This window comes from Alternaria infectoria, assembly GCF_024043175.1.
Source record: "Alternaria infectoria strain BMP 0036 chromosome Unknown scaffold_9, whole genome shotgun sequence".
Taxonomy (NCBI): Eukaryota; Fungi; Ascomycota; class Dothideomycetes; order Pleosporales; family Pleosporaceae; genus Alternaria; species Alternaria infectoria.
This window is the reverse complement of record NW_026250698.1, coordinates 1,348,483-1,366,978: the sequence shown is the minus strand read 5'-3', so window position 1 is coordinate 1,366,978 and position 18,496 is coordinate 1,348,483. Positions and strand designations below refer to the sequence as shown.

Genomic DNA, 18,496 nt, shown 5'->3' with positions numbered 1-18,496 from the left:
CTTACCGCCTCGACTAGGGTCTGCCAGGGCTTCCTCGACGACAACCCGTGTGCTGACTACCCAGCCATGCGACGTCGCTGAGGACGACGTCCTTGCTTTTGGCTCGTCGACGACCAGTTTGATGAGGTCCTCGAGCCTTTGTACCCGCCCACGCCCTCAACACACGACGTGTCCCCCCCACCGGAGCGCGTCTCCTCGTGCCAATCACAGCCATGCACGTAGTATCACGATCACGACGCACATAGCTTCGGCATTCGATTACAGGAAGTTGGGCGAGCAATCGATAAGCCTTAGCCAGCACATCATCGTCGGAGATCGTGGGCTCCAGCGTAGGGCTCCGCGCACGGTCACGGGCGCGTCGACGTGTGACTCGGCATGATCTGATGTTATGCGAACCCCAATGGCTTGCAGGAACACGGTCTTTCCTTTTGCAAAAACGTTTCGTCTCAGAGTTGGGGCAAAGTGTCGTGCCGACTGGTCGCCTCGACTCTGCTGAGACAAGGACACTCTGGACGCGCGCGCAGTTGTCATGCAGGGCCTTTCCGTGATGGGCGGTCGAAGCGTTGATGCGTTGTTCGATCGGGTCCGCTGAATTATTTCTTGCCATGCCCAGTCAGTCCATTCGCCTCGCCAATCCTCTCTCGGACCGTCACGTTGCCATCCTCAAACTCCGGCTACCTCGCCGAAGGCCATCTTCAAAGCCCGAAAGTGGCTGTGATCGTAGTTTCCCCAACCTCCTCCCCTCTTAGCTCGAGTGCAATTCACATCACCTTGCGTCGTGCAGTCTCTTCACCGCAAAACCACTGCACCCCAGAACCTAGTCATTTCACGGACTGGCCCTGCATAACCGCACCCCACCCGTTGACAAGGCGGCGCGCTAGCCAGGTCAGCACTCGCGCGTGAAGCTCCACCGCCTCTTCGCATCAACGTCGTATCGTGGCGCGTGAAGACGTAAATCACGGCAGAAAAAGTCTTCCGGCTGCGTTGTCGAGGCGACACCGCCGGTTGGGAGGGTTCTCTGATTTGACATGTGATTGTAAAGTGGCAACGGCAATTGCAGTCATGGGCGATCTGTGAGGAACGACAATACTGGAATGTTCTCGGGTTCTCTAGGCTCAGGTAACTCATGATAGCAATGGTATTGACGCTCGCGAACTATGAAAACTCCCATCCGTGGATGTATCCCCCAATCGTTAACGCCATGACTATGCACACTGATGTCTAAGGAGGATAAGGAAAACTATATATATGCAGCATCCACTGAGCAAACGCGTGGGGAAGAAAACACATCAATGCCCACCACTAAACCCATGTACCGACGCCAACGCAAACTCAAGCGGACCGTTGACGCCTTGTGCTTGAACGAGCAGATCGCCGTATGTGTCGTCGCGTCGAAGGCCCGCTCGGTTGCGCAGTGCCATCTGGAGACGTGGTCTGTGGAGTGGACTCGCTTGGATTCTCAGGGCCACCTCCAGATGTTGACCGCTGCGTCCGAGCCCGTGGACTAAGAAAGGAAGATACACGGCGGGCCCCTTCAGTATTGGGTCTGCCACTGAGGATAATCTCCGGTGATAAAAGCTCGGTCGACTCAGAACCGGAGCGAAGTTCACGGCGGACCTGTCTTGCCTCGCGCAGTACCTCTCTACTCCTTCTGAACCGGTCCCGCCCTGGCATATACATGAAGATTAGCTTGATATTACCGACAAGAAGGTTTTATCCCTATTGCGGAGATCCAAACAGACCCCTGCGTATCCGGTCACTGATGCCACCGTTGCCCGAGCCTGCATTTGCGTTATCAGACGAGCTGCCTTGACCGTTGGACGGTGGGGGTGGGGATCCTGCGGGAACGACGTAGGGATCATTGAACGTGCCCGAGCCGGAAGGAGTGAAGGAACCCGGCATCTGGGACGTACGATCCGTCTGTGAGTCTGCAGACGCAGGGTTGTTCGCCTGGCCCTCGCCACCCTTGGTAATACCCTTTCGACAATGTGGACAGGTGTCGTGCTCGAGCAGCCACGCGGAGACACATGGGTGGTGGAACCAGTGCTTGCATGGCAGTAGCGTCACCTGCTCGCCGATGTTGACCTCGTCCATGCATATACTGCATTCAGCCTTGTGTTCGTCGCCTAGCATCTCTTCGGTGATGTGGGTACGCGGGAGTTTATCGATGTCGGCTTGTGTTGCCGGACCGGGCGCGTTGCTCGTCGAGGTTTGCTCCATGAGTTGGGAGACGATGCGGTCTAGGCCTTCTTGAGAGTAGACAAAATCTCCCATGTTGCCAGCGTGGCCGCCCATCATACCCATAGAGGAGAATAGTTGTAGGATAGGGTGACCCGCGAACTGCTCGCCAGCGCCATGGTTGTGTTCGCCGCGGAAAGTACCCTCAGCGCCGCCGAGTGGGTGGTTGTGGGCGTGGACGCGAGGAGGTGGTGCTCCAAAGGCAGCCATGAGGCCAGTCATGACACTGTTTGGTTTGTTAGCGGCTTCCAAATATGGTGGTTCGCTCCTGCTTACTTGGTGATCTCATCCACAGGCTCGGCCTGGCCTGGGTGGTTTCCATTGCCGGGGAACAGTCGAGCGCCACCGTGGTACGTGAAGCTTCCTCCGCGGATCTGAGGCCCTCCTTCATGGCCCTGGTTTTGAGCTTCCTGGAAAGCAGACTGGTTTGGCCCTGTGCTTGGTCCAGTGCCAGTGTACAGTCCCTCCCCTTGACCCGGTTGTTGCCCTTGTGGTCGCATTGCTGCCCCGGTGAGCCCGTTCAACATGGCCATGAATCCTCCTATTGACCCAGGCACCGCCATGCCGCCCTGGGGCGATACGGATCGTGTAACGGTAGCCTGCAGATTGTACCTTCCCGGGCCAGTTTCTGTGAATCTAACATTGCTAATGTCGCCCTCCTCCGGGTCGTCGGTCTGCCATGGGTTGTGGTGAGGGTTTAATTGTGGTGGGGCATGCTCGAGATCAGGGAGGGAGTCGGAGTCGTCGCCGTCATGGCCAAACATCCCGGGGGCAGCATCTCTTGGGTCGTTGTTATCTTCGATCTAGTCGGTGTCAGCGGAATTCGGTGCATATCCGCTTCGCGTCGTGTCTGACGGGCTGAAGGCTGGATTTGGCGGCTAAACTCACAATCTCGGTGAAGTCGGAGCCGCATTCTGGACACGAGAGGCCGTGTTCGTCTCGATACCACTCGTCGGCGCACTCGTGGCAAAACATCATGTCGCGGTGCCCGGGCCGCGGGTTTCCTGACTGCGCATCCTGGTTGGTCGACTGGTCCATGGTCGCAGGTGTGAGGCGTGTAATAAGACGTAGGGTAGTAGGGCGAGGTTCAAGGAGACTGGGTGAGGTATGTCAGCATGGAAGTAACGTTCGAGCAACGGGAGCCGACTTACGGCCTTGTGTCGGGAGCAGGCGCGGAAGAGGATCAATTCAAGTCAAGGACCTATCACGCGCCGTTGCCAGTACAGTTGATGGTGGCGAGCTGCGACAGCAGACAGGTACAGGGTATTGCAGTGAATTGCTGAGAGACCAGAGCAGGGAGGTTTGGTGTCAAGGAGGATCTGAGGCGAGTTACCCGTAAGGTGATAGTTCCAAGGTTGTTTCGCGCGAAAGCTGTCAGACACCGGAATGACGTTGTTCGGTGTGCAGGGGTGGTGGGGTCTAGCGATTTGTCCCGCGGTATCTCGAGTTGGGCGAAGCTAACCTAGCACTTTGCCTCGTGGGTCAAGAAGGTATGAGGAGAGATGTGGAATGGAGACGGGGGCAAAGTCGCTTGCGCGTCTTCTTGAACGCGGCAACGGTTGATTGTCTTGCTCTGACTCTACGTTTGTCCGACCAGTTGTCTCTGCCTGCTTCTTCCGTGTTCCATCTAGTTCTGAGGCCTTCCATCAGCCAAAGACTGTCGCCCGCAGCAGTCCAACAGTACGTCGCGCGATAAGGTGGTCATTGCTATCGCTTGCTTGGTAGGAGAGCTTTGTGTATACTACAGATATCAAAAATTGCTATTAACCATACGATCCCTGCCAAAGGTATAGAAACCACAAACGCCTATGCATGTACTCATCAACATGACTGCGGGCCTGGCATGACCTGTAATCCAAACGACGCTGCGCATGTCATAGATTCGCGACGACGGCACCCGTTCACGATCTTCGAGGGCCACCCCTCAGCAAGAGGCTCCCCACCACGCCCGCCGCGACCACGATTCCTCCCACAATAGCGGCGCCCACAAGCCCCTCCTTTGCCACCTTTTCGTCGATGAGACCCTTCAAGCTTCCGGCCTGGAGGTTTGCGGGCTCCAACTCCAGCAGCAGCTCGTTGTACCGTCGGGCTTCAGCATAGTTGCCGAGCTTGTAGTTGCCGAGGGCGAGGTAGTAGAGGCATTCGCGCCGGCGCTCGCGCGAGTTGCGGAAGATCTCTGAGAGGAGGCGCACTCCTTCCTGTTGGTCGGGACGAGAGGTGGATTTGATCAGACCCTAGAATACCATGAGCTTGCTTGTTGCGGGTGGTGCCGTGCGCATGTGCAAATGTGACAAGACGCGGGGAAGCCGTACCCATGCGTAGTTGAACTTCGTCTGCAGACCAACGTATTCGCCCTCCTTCTCGTACTGCGCGCGCAGAACCTGCAGCTCCTCTGGCTTGAGCGGCGACTCGACATCGGCGGCATCTAAGGGGAATGAGCGTTCGTCGGCCCAGAAGTCGTTATCCCACTCACATGGTAATGACGGCGGCATGGCGGCTGTTTGTGTTGCGCAAGAAAATTAGAGAGGTCTGAGAAGTCGTCTTTGGGGGAGGCGGAAGTTGGTATCGTGAGGATGGGTTAGTGCAAGTGGTAAGCGTCAAACTACGGGCTGTCTCGTGAAAGCTCCAGCTGCAGGCCGAGCAGGCGATCTTTTACCGTGACGTACGCCGCCGCCTCGTGGCTGCCGGCCATGCGCCACGCTACGCCTGCGCCTTCCGCCACTTGGTCGCGGTTGCCATGCACGCGACTTGGCACGGGCCATCCAAACAAGAACATCAACACCATGGCCCTGTCGCGATAGACATCACCAGATAACAGACGAAACGATTGCGCAAACATCCCACAGCGCTCCAAATAATCGTACTATACACATAAACTTCGCGCGACACACAATAACCCACCATGCTTCTGGACGAAGACCCCGCTGCCGTACGCACTCTCATTAAACACACAGACAGATCTCCCTAACAATACCCAGCTCATCGCGCAATGCACATCGCACTTCAAAATCGCAAACGATAAAACCTCGCTCCACCGCATAAACGAGTCTCTCAGCACCCTCAGCGAATTCCGCACTCAGCACCTACGCTCCATCCAATCTTCCCTCAGCGCGCTGAACCGGACACACCAAACACTGTCCGCGAACCACAACCACACCCTCAGTCAGCACAACCCCACAAATCACGCAGCCGAGATATTACGGCTAGACACGGAGAAATTCAAGATCGCAAAGCAGGCGAGTGATCTGGAGATTGAGGGCGAGAGGCTGCAGAGCGACCTCGCGCGGTTAGGGGGTGTAGCTGGGGAATTGGAAGAGGAGGGTGTTGAAGGCGGTGTTGAACCTAGGGCGGGTGAGGATGCGACAGTGTAAGTTCTTCCCTTTGATGCGCGAGTAGACGCAGATGCTGATTTAGACTCTAGACTGAAGCTCAAACTCTACCGCACACTCGGCATCGACGTCGAAGCCGACCCTACAACTGGCGAATACAACAAGGCTGTCGTGCGCAATGCGACAAAGGGAGATGTGCATGTTGTCAACATCGATCCCAAGTTCTCGCGGCACTTCTACACGAACTACTTCTGGCGGACGATGTAGCGCAGATACATGGCTTGTCATCGCGCTGGACGCAGACGTGCAGTGTGGATTGGATGATTACGTGTTCGGTTATGACTTGCTTTCTGAGATACCTCTGTGTTTATGGCGTTTTTAGGTACATAACGCAATCTTTACAATCGAGTGGATAACAATGCATGGCACAGCAGATGTACTCAATGTCTTGTTTTTCCGGGCTCTCGTCCACGTTGCTCGGAACATGCACTCGTTTGTGGCAGCCGTATTCAGTATGCACCTCGTCATGATGGCGTGCAAGCCACCATGCAAGGCTGTTTGTCAGCAACGTGACAGCCTAATCTACAGACCAGGCTATGCGTTGTCTCCGACACTCTCTCATCAGCTTACTTGCCGCATTGCTTTACTGTTTTCTTCACTTCAAGCTCATTTCCCCAGGACGATTATCGACAAGCGCGCGAGGTCGCGACGATCGACAGCAGAATGGATGGACTACAGGACGACACGACACTGCCCCCGGCATGCAGCCCGGTTGACGAACAATTCAGTTTCAATCTTATGGAGAGAGAAGCGAGAAAAAAGAAAGCGAGAGATGCTGCCGTGCTGGAAAGGATTCGACGCCCGTACGCCGAATACAAGAGAGCCCATCCTCAGGGCGATCTGTGCCAACGTTGCGCTGGCATAGATTGGTCGCTTCTTCTACCTAGTGAGACATCGTACTACTGCGAGGGTTTCGGTTTTTTGGAATTGTTCAGCGTTCCTGAGTCCAGTCAGGAGCTACGTACATCGACTTGTCCACTTTGTCTATTGCTGAGTCTTGACCAAGATCAAACTGTTCTAATGTTTTGTGCCTGCTACAAATTGTGTCATTTAAACGCCGGCTCTACACTTCCTCGTAGCCAGTACGATTGGACACACCATGCTCCATATCTCTACGTGATGAGGAAGCCGGGGCAATCGAGATACATGTTACAAGACGCGCGTGCGAATACTCAACACTACGTCCTCCGTAAGCTCGCACCAGAACGAATAGACTACGAAATTCTTCGACATTGGCTACGACACTGCAAACGCCATCATCACACGAAGTGTAACCCTAACTTTCTTTCATCCATTCCTGGCCTCCGAGTCTTTGATTGCAAGGCTGGGAAAGTCGTCGCCGCACCCGAGGATACTGCCTTCCGTTATATAGCCTTATCCTACGTATGGGGTGGGGTGGAAATCACACCAAAAGATCCGAAGGAATTTCCAGCGACGATACGTGATGCTATCACCGTCACACTAAAACTGGATTACAGATATCTCTGGGTAGATCAACTGGTACGTAGCTGCGCCAACGATGACTTGTGTGACCTGTACTAAGATACAAGCCTAGTGTGTACATCAGTCAAACGAGACTCACAAACAATCCCAGATCAAGCTCATGGGTCGCATCTACGCCGAGTCAGAGTTGGTCATTGTTGCTGCAGCTGGCAGTACGTCCCATTATGGACTGCCGGGTGTTTCCACAAGACCCCGTAAAGCACAAAGAATGATCGAACTAGACACAGAAGTTCAATTGATCGAGATGTTTGACAACGATTCGACATTGAGAGAAAGTGTGTGGGCTAAGAGAGGCTGGACCCATCAGGAGGGCTATTTGGCAGCACGTAGACTCGTGTTCACTGACAACGAAGTCTCCTACTCATGTGAGCGTGGAGTATGTCAAGAGTCTGTAAAGCGCCCTGGCATCGACGACCATGACTTTTACATGGAAAACTATTATCCAGGCTTCCCGCTGGAAACCAAGTCACAAAATCGTGTTGCCGACGTGTTGAACAGCTACTCGGCCAGGAAGCTGTCCTTCGAGGGCGACATCCTCAGCGCCTGTACCGGAACTTTGGAAAAGCTTGTCGACCTTCACTTTTGGGGTATAGTTGCTAGAATCTCCGCTTCTACCTCCGATATCGAGCTCTCCTTAGAGTGGAGCAACTATCCTTATCCTGGCCAAAAAAGAACAAATTTTCCGAGTTGGTCGTGGGTGGCAACAACGGGTACGAAACGTATAAAGGTCGATACCCACAGGAATGACCGAAGCTTCGTCGCCGAAGTCCTCGCAACTGACGGACGTTGGTTGACTTCAGGAAACCACATCGAGAGTCGATATGACTCTTTGCCCGAGGGCTCTGGTCCCACCCTGCGACTTACAGGTTCGTTCTATACAGCCTCCTTGATGTCCGGCAAACTCCAGAAGCATGGAGAGGAGTCAGAGAAAAGGCCTTTGGTTGTTTTCCAGTACACGGATGCTACTGGTGATGGAAACGAATTAGTCCTCGAATTGTGGCTCGACACTGAACTCACAGACCCTATCTTGCCAGTGACTGTCAAAGCCGTACCTTTCAATGATATTTCCGGTGTATACAGCACTTGGGGACTTAGTCATTCTCCCATTTTTATGGTCCTCCAGGCTGTCGGAGACCATTACAGGAGGATTGGCGCTACAGACAGAGAACCTTTGATCCGATCAAAGAAGACTGGGCTTTCGAGGCTTCTAGGGCAGGACGATGTGATACCACGCCCAGGCGACGAAGAAACCATTTACATTGAATGACTGTCAGCTCATATCATGCAGATGTATCGTTATGGAGGGTGTGTCGTTGCGATGGGTTAGCGCGACTCTGTCCAAGTTTGGGCGATGGCATCATCATGATTAGACATTTTCATCGCTTTATCTCACATAGCGCAAGAGCCTGATAGCAGTCCTTAAGGCATGAATATACCTTGTCCCGCTCACGCACTCCCTCCGGTAATGGCTCACGACATCGTCCGCGCAGGCATGGAACAGGTATACCTGACAGGAAAAGGCGCCCAATCATCAACGCACTCATTTATCCATATTCTGAGTTCGCCAATCTTTCAACAAGCCATCGTGCTATTCCGGCTGTGTTGGGCAAATCCGCGCCTCATCTAGTGCGAGTTGGACGAGGGATCTTACAAACTTCCTGATGCGGCTATCCGACCGAACTGCGGGAACACCTGCGCCGCAATATAAACAACTAGCCCCAGCGCCTACCACCAGAATACCGTTAGCTTTCACGATACAAGCATAGACAAATGCAGTCTTCGCTCGTTTTGGAAGCTTGGGCCACAGTCGCTTCACTCATTAGGGACAAAGAATGCTGTTCATCTAACTACAGGCTAGCGTCATAAGCAGTCATGACCACGCCTCGCTCCTTCTCTGCCCGCGCCCTCCCTATATTAAAGAACCTACGCCTCCGCCGAAATAAACCCGCAACTTCCACCCTCTACTTAGTCTCGACGATCTCTCGATTTCCAGGAACCATCAACCAAATAGAACCCACAGAATGCAGCTCTTCATCCCCGTCTTAGCTCTCTTGAGCGCGCTTCCAAGGTTGTCGCTGCTGTACCGACCGTACGTAACGAAGACTACCGCACCAAACCATCCTTCCACCCATGATACTAACAGTTCACAGGCTGCAGCGGACGGTCGCGGGGCCACCATATTCACCGACAAAAACTTCAATGGCCGGTCAACCGCCATTCCCGCCAACGACTTCTGCACCGACATAGACAACATCTTTGGCAACTTCGATGGCAAGATCCGCAGCGTCACCGTCGAGAAGGGCTACCACTGCAAGTTCTACACGTACGTCATATCCATCAGTCTCCTTTTACTTGGAAAGACCGTTGGAAACTAACTTCCACTAGTGGCCACGACTGTCCTGCCAACGGCCAGAAGATGGAATGCGGCAGCAAGGACCAGGCGTCGGTGTTTGGAGATCTGGGCACGTTCGACTACAAGATCCATAGCGCGTACTGCACGAAAATATAGATGGAGGCTTGTGCAGACTGGATTTCTTTGGGTGTTTTCAGCTTGATACGGCTTGCGCAGCTTGAGTGTGCTTGGTGGCTTGAAGACAAGATGGGTGTAGCATGATCGCAGTAAGCGCTACAGCGGTACTTTGCGACTCGGTCTATCTATTTGCGAAGGCTGGAGTTCCGGGTCAGCGCGGATAGACTGTTATACGAGATGGGGTACATAATTATAATACTTTCAATCGTACAAACACATGTGTCTCCAATGCGCGACAAGACTGGTGTTTTACCGAGTCGCATAACGCGTACAAGTAGCCAGGAATGGGCCATCGCCAAGTGATCGAGCGATGCAGTAGCAAGTTCCAATTAGTCAGGTATTGCGATCATCGATTACAGTCGAAGCGCGAAATTGCGAATGTGACGGGATAAAAGGTTGTTGCATTATTATCGACAGCGCCGATGGTGCAGTGTGAAAGGAGATGAAGAATGCAGGAGGGACGGGTACAACCGCCGCAGGTGTTGGTACTAACCCGGAACGGAACTGCCCCACGTTGACCCACATCGATCGCCTGTGGTTCTGGATGTCACATCACAATCTTTCACGTCGACACAGGGCAGCCTCGACTCTTTAGCAGCGCGTCCTGGATTACGAAGTACGTACGCAGCTAAGTTACATGTCAAAACCGCGGAAGACGGCATGTCTTGGGCAGCAGAGTTTGATTGGCTGGCCAATGCGCGGTGCATACTTTCATCGTCGTTTGGGCCATCGCTCATGACTTTTGTTCATGACTTTCGAGGCTGCCTACAATCTTAACGACATCAGTTCACATGTGCTATGTTTTCTAATCATCGATATCGGCTGCTGAATGCAAGCGAAGGTGCGGTCCGCCCGCGATACACCTAAATCCATGGATGCCTGTTGAGCCCAACTCAACACCCCCAGGACGCCCTACGCCCGACGCAACTTGGAATGCCATTGGATGGCACATCGTCCACCGCATGACAATGACCACTGCGTCTGAGATCAGGGCTGCGTGCTCTACAGTATCACATATCTTCGGGATGTCATCATTCGCGGACAAGAATGAACCAAGTACAGGTTCGGATCAGATCATCGTGCTTTGCTTTCATCCCAACTCAATCTCAAACGAGATCGTAGCGCTCTGGTGGCTTTGTTCGGTAAGTTCGTTGTGTTCCAGAGTCTCTTTGCGGGCTTTGTACGAGTGTCAGGAAATGGGAAGAGGTTTTCAACAACAGCCTTCGTCTGAGACATCACGAACCTTTCTCTCGCCAAGCTTGAGATCACAGCTCAGACTTCTACAACTCATTACATCGCGGAATGCAACTGATACCCATTGCTCGGGCGAACTCGTACGGCCTGTTATCGGAGTGTCCGAAGTGTAGCACCCCACGACGGATTCTGGTGGTGTTTCAAAGCCTTCGAACCCCGTCACCGACCTTGCCAACCGGAACAGTTGGATCAGGATGATCAATCCGATTCCTAATCACCCACGAATCAAGAACCAAGTCACCGTAATATCCAGCCTATCACGGCATACAGCGACGCCGGGAGACCAGCTCAGTCCCAAAGTAGCAACGAAACACTGCCTCAGCCTCGCATAAAGGCCCCGTATTGTGATGAATCCCCGTCGCGTGGGACGGCAAGAGCCTTGCGGGATGGACAGGTCGCCGAACTGTTGGTTGTAGTCTCGCGGGAGTTAAAGTGACCCACAAGCTCGCCGCGATATCAGCTCGGCGGTTTACAATCATAGCGGCAACTTCAATTGCACCATTTTGGCAGTACACATCTAGAGCCTCAAACTACGCTCTCACATATTATCACAATGAAGACCTTCGACAAGCATTCCTGGCTCGAGTTTTGGTTCTACGGACTCCATCCCGGTATCATGATGGCACTGACTTGCATTGGTGTCATGGCTACATTGGAAATGTACCCGTTCAGAATGAAGACCACGTCACGCCCTTGCGAGATATGCAAGTCAGTGTCTCCAAACACTAACCGAGAACTCCACTAATCAATCGACAGAAATCGCGAGAAGGAAGACAGCCTGGAACATCCTTCTACAAACGCAACCTTCACAACGCGACATATCCCACCGGCTCACAACGATGACAAACTGTTCGAAGCAGAGCCAAATACCTTCCGACACCCGTCCTTCCGCTACTCATTCATTCCAACTTCGCCGTTCGGAGCTGCGATGCCAATTCGAGTTTCCTCATCTCGCGCGCCGTCATCATACCACGCGGATGGTACGCATGTTCGCGTTCGCTCACTACAAAACTTCCTGCTTCCACCGCTTTTCAATCGTCATCGATGGAGTGGAGAGCAGTACTCCGACGGTATGCAGACACCTGACAAAGCGCGTAGCAGGCGGATGAGTGCTGTTCGCGAGGACATGCACGGTGCTATGATGGTGTGATATGGTCAGTGATGATGAAATCTGTCCTGGATGATCATGTATGCGCCGAGGTCGTCTTGATGTACTCTCCAATCAATGTTATACTACCCATACGCGACAGACAACAATTTGTTGAAGTGTTCATTTTGCCGATACGCGTCGTTAGCTAGAGCATATCATCTTCTATCATTGTGCCAGTGCCAGAGCCATTGCCATTGTTTATGATAGATATACGTAGGCGTAGATTAGAAGTCATACTATATAGCTATCTGGAATATCAAAGCGCCACATGGACGTAAGTCCGGTTATCTACTGTCCCACAGTATCGCAATACAAATAGCCGGAGAACTGAGCCGGCTGCGTCGTCCCCTTCACCTCCGCATCGTTGGCAAACGCGCGAATTCACCTTTCGTCCTCGTCGCTCAGCTTGATTCATGCTCGCCCATTTCTGCTCGAGACACTCGATGCGCTTCCTTACCTGATATGGGAATAACATCGTCGCCCTGCTTCAGTAGCCAGGCCAGGGCAAGCCGACTAACAGTGCATTTGTGCTTATCCGCGAGCGCTTGGAACTATGCTACAACCTTTCCTTTGGCCTTTCAGTTCGCTCTTTAGAAGCGAGGCATAATTAAAAAGAGAATCAGATAACTCTCCCGGGTTCTGATACACACGCCGAGCCGACACTGATAGGTAACGATAGCAGAGCAACAATTGAACAGGGATTGATCCCCTCATAGGTTTTCTTCTACTCCAACACGTCACTTCATCTAAATAAATTAAGGAGCGGATCATTCCATCCAACTATTTTGCCAATCGCTTTGCACGAGTGGAAGCTCCCTGACGTCGACGCTGTTTTTATCCCAATACTTCAGATCTATCAGCGTGGGAATGGAGTCTCGGTCAAAGCCTGAAGTGGTATACGAGTCCGCTGGTAGAAGGCCGTCGCAATAGATCGCCAGGATGTTGTCGAAAGTGCAGAGCCGACTAAGTCTACGACAAATCCTAGCACAACTCTTCGCCTTCTTCCTCAAACTTCTTGTACTTCCCAAGTCATCCACCAGTATGAATCGTAGTGGTACTTGTGCGTAGGGTTCTGAGGTATCCTTGGTGTAAGCTATTTGCTGCCGCGTCTGAGCGTTAAACCTTGTGACCATTGTGTGAATGCCCGACTCAGTCGAGCAGTATCCAAGATGGCACCGGAGATTATCGCGCACAAGAGCCCCCAGTGATTCCAGTCTTTGCTGAGTGTACCAAATATACACCAAATCGTGGAGTAGCATTGGGAATTTCTTGTGACGGACGAGTTGGCGGTTACCGATGAATCTGGCTCCTTCACTCAGAATGAAGTCTCTTTGGATCTTGTGCACGATTGCGCTCGCTTCCGCGTTGACCTGTTTACAGGTTGCAAGTATTGCGACCGGAAGACACCTCGTGATGAGAACAAGACAGCCTTTCGAGCTGGAGGGTTCGATGACGTGGTGGTGCTTGATCTGCCGTGGTAGGCGCTCGTAGACCATGAGTCGGAGTTCTTTAGGGAGACTGAGGAACAGGAAGGGCGCTGGCGTAGTCATGCTCATAGCGTTGATAGCAGTAGCGGTTTGGGCTTGATTTGGTCGATGCATGCCGATGGTTCGATGGAAAGCGAAAGCTGGTCGTGTACAGTCGTAGGCTAAGCGCTTGTAACACCGAAAGCGTACGCCCACGTGCCTGTCGCCCGTGCTTTAGGCACCACAATGGCGCTAGTGAGCGCAAACATGGCTCGAGCGGTTTCCTGATTGCGGTCACGACCTCACCCACTGCCTTTCGTAATACTCGCCGGCAGCCGCAACTCCAGCCCATAGTCAACATGGCGTTGACCTCATGCGCGTCAAACCCGGAACCTTTCCGTTTCCTTGATTTCCCAAAGGATGTTCGTTTGATGGTGTATGAACGCCTGCCGCGCTCGACTAAACATACGACGATCAACAATTACTCTCGCGAAGGACGAGTCACGCTGATCTCGCACTCCGTATCAACCACTATCCTCAGGACATGTCATGAGGTTTACCAAGAAGCTCTTCCGCTCGTCAACAAAGCCATGCGTGAATGGGTCCAGAATGGAGGCGTAAAACTCGTTTGCGCGACGACACTTGGAGGCTTGGTTGCACTACAGGAACTCCTGCGGGTGCTCTGCTACGTTTGCGAGACCAAGGTGTGCTAGACGAATCAGCTTTTTCTTGACAATGACCTTGGCTGATAACCCTAGCTTTTGGAAATGCATTTGATGCGTTCTGCGAAAGCCCTGAATGAAGATACAAAGTCAGGGATTCGAAAAAGAATCCGTAATTTCGGACGTCTTTCAGGAAACGATAGGGATTGCATTGGTGCCTGGATCTCGAGATCGGGCTTGATTCTAGCTGGACAGCAGAATGCTATGGGCATCGACGCGACTCCATCTGCACTGCCTTCAGTCAACATTCTACTCAACCTTGAAGCTTGTCCTACCCTGCTACCGATTCAGAACGAGCGTGCATCGGTAACGTGCTTTGACAGAATAGTTCGACGCCAACTCTCCCACTACAAGGTCTGCCTCAACATTGTAGGCTTTGTTAGTCCTGCATATCTGGAGCTGGATAGCGTAACCCCGTACACGTGTGACTGGCAGCACACTCAATCAGGCAGCCCTTTGATCACTGATGTGGAGTGGTACAGAACTTGGAAGTAGACTTCTTGTCGAGGAGATGCGAAGCTTCTATACTTGGCGCACTTGTCGAAGCAGTGGGGTGAGATTGCGACGGGTTTGTGGTGGTGTCAGCCTATCCAGCATGTTCAGATCACCGCGAGGCTGCTATAAGACGGACGATGATGCAAACAAACTTTGAAGATCGTGTACAAGACTGTTCCTCTGCCCCGAAGCGTACATGATGTTGTTGCGACATCACCGCTCCGCACCAATGGAAGTATAAAGTTCTTGAACGTTGACCCAGCCACATCAGAAATGGAGACGCGACATGGCAAGAGCTGCGAGAGGTCGACAGGGTGCTGAGATCGACAACAAGTACGGGCGATCGGCTGTTCAAATTTACGAGGCGTTGGGCTTTGTCGCTCTGGAATTAGACGATCTGCAAGACCATCTTAGCTATTACATCCAGCATCTGGTCCAAATGGGCAGACAAAGTAAGTCCTCCACATGGATGGATCGATTCGACCATTCCCATAGTGTATGCGAGACCGTTGGGCACCTCAGGCATAGCATTCAGAACTATGTTTCACATGCTGCCTAGGTGCTTGGGGCGTTGACCCTCGGATCGAGACACATGGGCGTGGCGCGCTTAAGCGATATCGTTCGTGCTTTCGGGACTACCCGTTTGCTGGTATTGAATAACACATTTCCTCTGCGTACGAAAGCTGTCCAGGTGGCGATGCGGCAAGCAGAATGACGATAGTGCAGGTTTCCTAGAAAGCTATCGCATACAAGCAAGCTTAGTTTATTGAAAGGATGTGATGCTTCAGAGCTGGCGTGCGTATCGTTTGGAGCTTGATGGAAGGTGATGAAGATGGCGGAATCGAGTGTCGCAAGTTTTCTCGATGCATAAGCAGAGTTTGAGCGGGTAGAGCACGGGCGGGACAAGATCAGCTGCTCCGAGCGTTGTAACTTGTCGGTAATCTGACAGTTGAAGATCCCCATGTCAATTTTGCGTCGATGAACGATAGCTAACGGACGTCAGCCAACTTTGTTTCTCTTGTTCTGATGCGACTGGATGGCAAAGCTGCCCATTTCCAGCTCGAGTGGGGCGGGACAAAAGACCCCGGATCAGCGTGGGTGATGAGGTAATCACCTAGGACCCTGATCTCGCCAACTGCCCCTTGTTTGGGTGTCCTCAGCAAACTGCGCCTTCCTTGGGCACATGCGAGTGAGGCTGCTGTACCGTTCGACTAGACTCCTTAATCACACACTACGCTACCTCTTCCCGCAGTTACGTTGGGTCTGGCGCATTCTGCCGAGTTACGATGTTGGAAGCAGTCCTCAAGCCGACCAACATATGAACGCCATGAACGGCGAGATGCGCCTCAGCTTCACGGAAGGTAAGCTCCCATTGCGGTCATAACCAGTCAGTCGCATGGCCGTCCTACATTCCCATACATTCACCATAGGGCAAAGATGCGAATGGCCGAAAAGCGCCGTCAGATCGGCCGGGCAAGCTCTCTCCCTGCACAGTAGTAAAGAATTAGATTTCCGTGGGCGTTGCGCGATGGACCCAACTGCTACCGAACGAAAAGCCTGGTTCAAAAGCCCACGTGCCGTGGGTAATATCGAGTCAAGCCGCTGCTACGGCGATTTCACAGCGCCATCACGGCGCTATGGTCTAACGGCCACACCGCTTGATTGGCTTCGACAGCGGGAGTACTATACTAAGCTCAAACACGCTTTGAGAGCCGCCGAAGATGGGAATTCCCCAACATAGTTCGAGAGCGTTGGACTATGTCACAACTCCAAAGTTTTTTTTTGCCATCTATCTTTGGTGATAAGTCATCGGGGCCGCCGACCAGACTCCAGGGTCAGCCTGTCTCACCAACCCATCGATTACTATTCACAATATGCATCTTTTTGCGTTATTGTCGGTCTTTTGTCTGGTCTTCACGTTTGGCCATGCCAGCGCGTCGGGTCCGGAACTGGATGCAAGGGCGTTAGGCATTGCGGACATCCCCGCTTGCGGAGTACGTACCCAACTACACTTTCTGATATCATTGCTAACAATACACAGCTTGTCTGCATGATTGCTATTATCCCAAAAGCTGGCTGCACCCTGGATGATACTGAATGTGTCTGTAGCAACGATCGGATTGCGGCAGACGTGCCAGCATGTATGCTTGCGAATTGTACTATGCAAGAAAGTCTGGACACTGCCCGAGTACAAGCCGTTCTTTGCGACATGTCCGATGAGTCGCAACGCCTCGACATGTTCATGTGGACTGGTGTCATCTACTCCATGGCTGTGGTATTTGTTGTTCTACGAATCGTCGGCAAGTTGGTAAATAAGAGGCTAGCAATGGACGACTACATCGTCGTCTTTGCTCTGGTATTATGCGCGGTACCCGCAGGATGCACATTGGCTAGTAAGCAAAAGGTCTGCGAGCTGCCATCTACTGTGACTAACGCAGTACAGTGACGGAACGTGGCTTCGGCGAGCACTTGTGGAATCTTGAAGACGGAGCACTCTCGCCCATTCTCCGCTATTGTATGACGCACCCCTACATTGCGACGTCGCTATAGGCATGCTAACACAAAGCAGTCTACATTTCTTGGTCGACATATATCGCCGTGCTGGGCCTCATCAAACTTTCTCTCATTGCTTTCTACCTCGAGATCTTCCAAACGAAAAGCTTCCGGATCACCGCTTATATCTTCGGAGCCGGCATCATCATCAACTCGACCGTCATCGTCTTCCTGACAATCTTCATATGCACTCCAGTTGAGTCCTTCTGGAACCGAGACATCAAGGGGCAGTGCCTGGACATTCAAGCAGTACCGATGGCAAACTCTATCAGCGCTATCGTGCAGGACATCCTGCTGCTGATCCTGCCCTTGTTCTTCATCCGCAACTTACAGATGAGGCGCTATAAGAAGGTCGCCGTTTGCTTCATGTTCGCCATCGGAACTTTCGGATGCATCGCGACTATCATCCGCCTGTTCGTTCTACTTACGTTCAAGATCTCTGTGGATCCTACCTGGGACTACGTGAAGGTCACCGTCTGGACGGAGTTGGAACTTGCGGCAGGTTTCGCTTGCGTATCGCTACCATCCATTCGGATACTGGTGGTCAGGATGCTGCCTAAGAACGTCATTGAGTTCTTTACCGAAATCACTCAGTCCTCGAAACAAAAGAACTCGGACCCAAAGAACGTGCACGCGCATGCCGCCCCAGTGGAACAACCCGGGAAGAAAGAGTGGCGCAAGCCTGCGGGTTGGGATTGGGTCTCGCTGGGTGCTGAAGAGAGTGATTCTCCACTAGCCACCAGGAAGAGTATGGCCAGTGGTCGATGGCCTTGGGTTGCGACATCACCCCTCACTTCACGCTTCTCATCACACCCGCGTGGCGGTTCTCGCCTCCTCAGCTCAGCGATGAGCAATCACAGCGACACCGACACTCGGATCCGGGCTTGGTCAGCAAAGGAGAATGAAGCTCAGAAAAACGCTATGGAACTACGCGAGGTACCACAGAATGAGACTGAATTTGGAGACGTACGTGTAAACATTGCAAACGAAGTCACGGCGTTACCCAAGATTGGATGTCTCCCCGAGCGATCGTACTCTCATGAGCATGAACGTACAAGAGGATCCAAGTGGTTGTTCAAGAAGCAGAAGCGGAGCCAACACGAGCCTGTATGATCAACACGCTAGATGAACAGAGTTCCACCTTTTTTCAACCCCCATCTTCCATCGCCATTGTAACTTGTACGCTAAGCAATAAC

General features: G+C 52.6%; 5 protein-coding genes across 5 annotated transcripts; 3 read left to right on the top strand and 2 right to left on the bottom strand.

Moving 5' to 3' along the window:
• Positions 1 to 1,719: 1,719 nt before the first annotated feature.
• On the bottom strand, positions 1,720 to 3,276 carry J4E92_006401 (uncharacterized protein; the record flags this gene model as incomplete). The annotated part of the gene is made up of 3 exons (XM_051497769.1): positions 1,720 to 2,464; positions 2,515 to 3,041; positions 3,127 to 3,276. 3 exons carry the CDS (start codon positions 3,274 to 3,276, stop codon positions 1,720 to 1,722), a joined length of 1,422 nt encoding a protein of 473 aa, XP_051352416.1.
• An 863-nt stretch (positions 3,277 to 4,139) lies between these two features.
• Positions 4,140 to 4,730, bottom strand: FIS1 (mitochondrial membrane protein; the record flags this gene model as incomplete). The annotated part of the gene is made up of 2 exons (XM_051497768.1): positions 4,140 to 4,472; positions 4,551 to 4,730. The coding sequence occupies 2 exons, from the start codon at positions 4,728 to 4,730 to the stop codon at positions 4,140 to 4,142; spliced, it is 513 nt and encodes a 170-aa protein (XP_051352415.1).
• A 410-nt stretch (positions 4,731 to 5,140) lies between these two features.
• On the top strand, positions 5,141 to 5,834 carry J4E92_006399 (uncharacterized protein; the record flags this gene model as incomplete). The annotated part of the gene is made up of 3 exons (XM_051497767.1): positions 5,141 to 5,167; positions 5,217 to 5,605; positions 5,660 to 5,834. 3 exons carry the CDS (start codon positions 5,141 to 5,143, stop codon positions 5,832 to 5,834), a joined length of 591 nt encoding a protein of 196 aa, XP_051352414.1.
• A 1,396-nt stretch (positions 5,835 to 7,230) lies between these two features.
• J4E92_006398 (uncharacterized protein) lies at positions 7,231 to 9,639 on the top strand (the record flags this gene model as incomplete). The annotated part of the gene is made up of 3 exons (XM_051497766.1): positions 7,231 to 8,178; positions 9,281 to 9,453; positions 9,516 to 9,639. 3 exons carry the CDS (start codon positions 7,231 to 7,233, stop codon positions 9,637 to 9,639), a joined length of 1,245 nt encoding a protein of 414 aa, XP_051352413.1.
• Positions 9,640 to 16,956: 7,317 nt separating this feature from the next.
• J4E92_006397 (uncharacterized protein) lies at positions 16,957 to 18,413 on the top strand (the record flags this gene model as incomplete). The annotated part of the gene is made up of 3 exons (XM_051497765.1): positions 16,957 to 17,140; positions 17,191 to 17,262; positions 17,317 to 18,413. 3 exons carry the CDS (start codon positions 16,957 to 16,959, stop codon positions 18,411 to 18,413), a joined length of 1,353 nt encoding a protein of 450 aa, XP_051352412.1.
• Positions 18,414 to 18,496: the final 83 nt, after the last annotated feature.